Source organism: Oncorhynchus nerka, linkage group LG20 (genome assembly GCF_034236695.1).
Source record: "Oncorhynchus nerka isolate Pitt River linkage group LG20, Oner_Uvic_2.0, whole genome shotgun sequence".
Classification (NCBI taxonomy): Eukaryota; Metazoa; Chordata; class Actinopteri; order Salmoniformes; family Salmonidae; genus Oncorhynchus; species Oncorhynchus nerka.
The window spans coordinates 7,771,862-7,777,861 of NC_088415.1; the positions used below are offsets into that span (position 1 = coordinate 7,771,862).

Here is a 6,000-nt window from a genome sequence, read left to right on the forward strand (position 1 = left end):
TTGATACACGTTTGTCAAGATTAGCACAATACAATGTCTTAATCGGAGTCAAAGGGTTTGTGTCAATTTCAATAGAAAACTACTGACACACACTTTATTTGCATGAGGGGAGTTTTGCTGCTATATAAGAGAGTGCTTCTCCACTCCAGAGACACATATTCCGCAGATGCATCTTTAACGTTAAACAATTGATCTTCACTCGAAAACACGGAACCAATCAGTTTTCCTCCATCAAGATCTTGTATAGTCATCCTTAACACTGAGGACTGCATATCATTGTACGTAAGTGCACAATGTCCCTAAATAACTATTCTTGCTATATGAGGAATGTTTGAGAGCTATACATTTCTATTTTGACCAACTAATTTACAAAACATTTCAGGCAACAAATGTTTTCTAAATTCTGAAACAGTTACTTAATCAGTTATAAAGTCTATCTGAACAAACATGGTATGGGTTTGTTGTTCCCCACAATGAAATTTGGGAGGGGACTACGGATCTGTCTCTGTCCGTCCGTTGTTATGTCTCTTTGTACGTTAGTAAAACAAGATCTCTGAGAGCACTGGGCTGATTTTGACAAAACTTGGGTGAATGATCCTTATTGCCATAGAGATCCAACATTTACAAAATTACACTGATTGGCCGAAGGCGGGAGCTATGGCAATTGACTGAAATGTGTTATTGCGTATGACTATCTCAACTCGCCCAAATCAAATGTTATTCGTCAATTGCGCCGAATACAACAGTTATAGACCTTACAGTGAATTTCTTACTTACGAGCCCTTAACCAACATTGCAGTTATTAAGGAAAAAAATACAAAAAAAATGTAAAAGTAAGATGAGAATAACATAATAGCAAAAGAATAATGTAAAAACAAACAAAATAGCATGGTGTTTTGAAAGCCGATAAGACGGCTGCCCTCCCCTCCGGCGCCATCGTGAAATAAATAAGGGGGTAGTGCATCATTCATGGGGGACGAATGTTTACTCTTGCCTTGTTTTCACGTGGTTGACTTTAGCCTCCTATTGTTCTGTTTTGAATTCAAAAGTATGATGTTAGTATGATGTTAAATGTGAGGTGAGTAGACTTTTGAGTGTAGTGCTTTACATCAAGCTGTCTCTTAACCTTGAATACAATGATTGACACATCTAGCATTGAGTTCTGAAATGTTCAAAGTAGGTGACTGTTGCAATCTATGGAAACTTTACCAACTTCATTATCCTGAACATGAATTGAATGCATAAACAGGCAAATGAATACATACCTGTGAATAGTGCAGCCTCTGTCCTAAAGAATATTGTTCTATATTCATTCATTTCAATCTTTATTCTTTCAGATATTTCAAAGCAGCACTTTATTTTTGGAGAGGTGAATTTCAGCAGCATAAACACCTCATAAACTGATGAGCATTATTACATTCATACTCATTACAGGTCAGGAAATCATATTCTGACGTACTGTAACATCTGTAACATTCACAGGTTATCATATTCAGGTTATCATATTCTGAATGTAGCATCTATAAAATGTGATTATTCATGATTATTCATAATTATAGCAACATATGAAATAATTGTGTAAGTGCATAGAGACGTGCTCACTTACACAACAATATGTTTATATAAATCATTACACAAGTCACCAAGTTAATCAGGAGAAACAGCAGGAGGTAGAGTGGGAGGTGCTGGGAGTAGGAGAGGGACTCCATGGTGTTGATCAGGAAGAAACAGCAGGATGTAGAGTGGGAGATGCTGGGAGTAGGAGAGGGACTCCATGGTGTTAATCAGGAAGAAACAGCAGGATGTAGAGTGGGAGGTGCTGGGAGTAGGAGAGGGACTCCATGGTGTTAATGAGGAAGAAACAGCAGGAGGTAGAGTGGGAGGTGCTGGGAGTAAGAGAGTTACTCCATGGTGTTGATCAGGAGGAAACAGCAGGATGTAGAGTGGGAGGTGCTGGGGGTAGGAGAGTTCCTCCATGATGTTGATCAGGAAGAAAAAGCAGGATGTAGAGTCGGAGGTGCTGGGAGTAAGAGAGTTACTCCATGGTGTTGATCAGGAAGAAACAGCAGGAGGTAGAGTGGGAGGTGAGAGAGGAACTCCGTGGTGACTCTGAGGTTCCTAGCTAAGGAGGAAGGAATGGGTGTGATAGATTCCGGAGGAATAGAGATGTAAAATTCAGAGGAGAGTGGAGGACAAGGAGGAGTTAGGAGCAATTTAAAAATGCGTCATTCTCAGTGACCTGAGGATTGTGGAGCGATTTGGTCACCCTAGACCAGAGCTACCGTCCTGTATTTTTTCATTCCAATCAACTAACTGGTTGATACACTGAATCAGGTTAGTTACAACTGGGGCTGGAGAGAAAAACCTACAGGAGGGTAGCTCTCCAGGAACAGGGTTGGAGAGCCCTGCCCTAGACTGATATGTTGCTCAACCTCTAGTTCCTACCACGAGTCATTATATCCCATGGTTATTGTTTGAACTTTTTATCTTGTTCTTTAATTTCCTTCAGATGCTTTGAATGTCTGAATCAGATCTTTGAATGTCTGAATCAATTTCTTAAATTCTTAAATTTCTTAAATTAATCTGTACAAATGTGTATTTCAGGTTACGTGACGCACACTCAAACTCTCAACATGGCAACCACACTGCATTTGATCGGTGGTGGAGGAGGCAGTTCATTTGAATTCCACGGCATGAACAACGGTGCCACCCTCAAGAAGATTGGAGTGGCGGTGGAAGGCTGGCAGGTCAAAGCTGTGCGGGCGGAGCTTACCGACGGGCGCGTTGAGACCTTTGGAAATTCTCACACTTTCAGTGAGTTTGAGTTCGACCTCGGCGAGCGCATAACCAAGTTGTCACTGTGGGGTAACGGCGCCGGCACACGTCTAGGTGCCATCAAGTTCAAGACGAGTAAGAACCGGGAGTTCTTTGAAAAAATGACCAGCTGGCCACTGAAGACTGAGTACACCATAGATGTGGGGTCCGGAATCTGCCTGGGACTGGAGGGTAGGTCTGGCTCGGACATCGACTGCATGGGCTTCCTCTTCATCAACACCATCAAGTCGTCCGTGCTGACAGACATGGAGTATCCCACCCTGTCCCTCTTCAAACCCCAGGTGTGTGCAGACAGCTCAGGAAAACTCTACCGACGCTCTAACATTAAGGGGGCTGTCCACTTTAAAACATATAATCCAATATGGGGGTCGACATTCATCAGGGATCTCATTTCTAGCACAGTCACACACATACAGACACATTAAATATTATTTTGGGCTGTCTAAAAATCAATTGATCAGTTCCTCACTGATTGTTACGTACACCTCTAGGAGAGGGAATGCAAAACCATGCTACAACACAACTCCCCGTGGACTGAAAGAGGTATAGAGACTGTAGGTGCAAGTAAGGATGACAAAGACAAAGAATTTACCGTTTACTGGGGATTTATTCCGTCTCACGGTAATTTTGGGGAAAAAGGGGCTGAACGGAACCAAAGCAAAGAAAGAAAATATCAAAGCCCCCTCTCCTACCTTACCTGCCTACCCACTAACCTAACTTAGCACCACTTGGTGCGCTAACCAAAATACAGGGGGTGGTCCACCCTGGTCTTACCTAGTGTGCATAGACAGTGAATACAACAGTTTATGTATGCCCGCAGGCCTCTTGCCTAAATTCTCCCTAGGTGCATTCCCCTTCCCCACTGGGAACAAATGAAACAGAACAACACAAACAATGTCAATAATCAAAGAAACTGCATCATATAAGCAACAGAACACTGGCTTATATAGCTGGAGAAGGAGTCTGTAATTACAGACAGCTGTATCCTCTGACGAGAGGGCGGGGTCAGCTCCAAATAGCAATGGGCCGACCAATCAGCTGCTTGGTGGAATTTTAGAAAGCCATCCTGAAACTCAAACATACAACATAACCACAACACAGACACTGGTGAACGTAACACTGATGATTAGTTCTTAAATTGTCTTTTTCTTTCCTGAACAATTTGTATCTCTGTGTGTGTGTGTTGATTTTAGGTGACCCCAGAATATGTGAAATCCGTTTCTCACCACAATGACACCTCATTGGTTCAAGAAGAGTCCATTACATACAGCAAGACACTGACCAAGACTTCCTCCTGGTCCGTCAGCAACAAGATAGAATCCACCTTGAATGTGTCGGTCAAAGCAGGGATCCCAGATCTGGTTGAGGTGACATCAGGGTTCAGCTTGACCGTGGGAGTGCAGCAATCCACCAGCCTGCAGAAGACAGAGACCATAACAGAATCGGATACCATCAACCTGAAGATCCCTCCAGGGAAGACCATGGATGTTGAGATCACAGTGGGGAGAGCAAATATCGACCTCGACTACAGAGCCACAGTGAAAGTCACCTGCATGAACGGCAGTCAGCTGGTCTTCCCATCCAATGGCGTCTACACCGGTGTGACTTACACTTCAGCGAGGGTATCCACAAAGGAGAGATGAGACAAGTGTATGACAACATGAATAGTATGCACAGTGATAGAATGTGACACAATTACTAAATCTATGTGTGCCTTTTCTGTTATTATGATCTTCTTTGAGTGATTCTAATTGAACCATGTTGACTCAGCTCTTTATTTCTGTCTCGGCAGAGGTTATAACAGCAGGTGGGTCATTCCTACAATCCCGTGCCTTTTGTGTCCAATGACATGTTAACACATGTTTTGTGTGAATTATTGAACAACATTCATTTCAAAACGTTGTGTTATATACGGTTACACCCCCATTTCACATAAAAAAAACACTTTTAAGTAACGATATCTTAATTTCATGAATATTGAACCATTTTTATATTAAACCATCTTGTGTAATCTTTCTCCATATTCCCAGTTTATTCAACTTCCATTGGATATACTATTCACAAAATCCAGACATTTTCCAATATTTTAATGAGCATTACATTGACTTGTTGACTTTCTTACAAATTGTCTTACATGATTTATTTATTATTTAATATAAGAATCATCTAATTTGTTTGTTAGCACACATGCAGTCACTCACACACGCACAGATATCTTTTTCCCCCCCTGGTTGCATATTTAACGTGCTGGTAGAAATTAGGTAACATGGATTTAAGTTATCCTGCATTGAAGTCCCCGCCCACTAGGAGCGCCGCCGCTGGATGAGCATTTTCCTGTTTGCTTATGGCCTTATTCAGCTCATTGAGTGCGGTGTTAGTGCCAGCATCGGTTTGTGGTGAAAAACTATCTTGGTAAATAGTGTGGTCTACAGCTAATCATGAGATACTCTACCTCAGGCGAGCAAAACCTTGAGACTTCCACTGTTGTTTACAGTGGTTAGTACTCTGCGTTGTCGCTGCAGCAACCCAGGTCCGAATCCGGGTCACGGCATTGCAATACTCAGTGCCATGGCAAAACAGCTGTATTTTGAACAAGTTCAAACGTACTGTGTAATCAAACTAGTAAACCTAACTGTAAGCTAACTATCTGAATCCCCAAATTGTCCATTTATTCGACGCGTTTGATTCAGAAAAACACCGGTTCCAAACCACCCAACATGCCTACAAAGTATTAATAAGTTACCTGTAAACTTGGTCCAAACATTTCAAACAACGTTCCTAATCCAACTTTATGTATCCTAAAACGTAAATAATCGATCAAATTTAAGACGTGAAATACTGTGCTCAATAACGGCTGAAAACAAAGTGAAGCACGTTCCAGGTCGCGCGCACCAAAACATTAGAGGGCACCTGGAGTGACACATGGAAATAACAGGGCTACAACTTCATTTCTCAAAGGAAAAACATCAACCAATTCTTAAAGACTGTTGACATCTAGTGGAAGCCATAGGAACTGCAAGCATATTTCTATTAAAAAAAGCATTGCCGTAGAAAACTATTGGAAAACAGATTGAGCTCAAAAAAACATTTTCCCTGGATGGATTGTGCTCGGAGTTTCGCTTGCCAAATCAGTTCTGTTATACTCACAGATATTATTCAAACAAT

At 41.7% G+C, this 6,000-nt stretch overlaps 1 protein-coding gene across 3 annotated transcripts; it reads left to right on the forward strand.

The window, feature by feature from the left end:
- The first annotated feature begins 70 nt into the window (after positions 1-70).
- On the forward strand, positions 71-4,851 carry LOC115123545 (aerolysin-like protein). 3 transcript variants are annotated; one of them, XM_065005176.1, is made up of 3 exons: positions 71-282; positions 2,605-3,116; positions 4,029-4,851. In XM_065005176.1, exons 2-3 carry the CDS (start codon positions 2,634-2,636, stop codon positions 4,476-4,478), a joined length of 933 nt encoding a protein of 310 aa, XP_064861248.1. In that variant the 5' UTR covers positions 71-282; positions 2,605-2,633; the 3' UTR covers positions 4,479-4,851. The 3 variants fall into 3 exon arrangements, with proteins under 3 accessions (XP_064861248.1, XP_064861247.1, XP_064861246.1); XM_065005175.1 differs by having other exon boundaries at positions 71-278; XM_065005174.1 differs by lacking the exon at positions 71-282 and adding an exon at positions 1,389-1,434.
- Positions 4,852-6,000: the final 1,149 nt, after the last annotated feature.

What these genes read in the sequence shown, in the direction of transcription:
- LOC115123545 (XM_065005174.1), top strand. Translation starts at nt 1,404, where the DNA reads ATGAGCATTATTACATTCATACTCATTACAG. An exon ending in TACATTCATACTCATTACAG is followed by an intron (nt 1,435 to 2,604) that starts GTCAGGAAATCA and finishes TGTGTATTTCAG; the next exon opens with GTTACGTGACGCACACTCAA. An exon ending in TGTCCCTCTTCAAACCCCAG is followed by an intron (nt 3,117 to 4,028) that starts GTGTGTGCAGAC and finishes TGTTGATTTTAG; the next exon opens with GTGACCCCAGAATATGTGAA.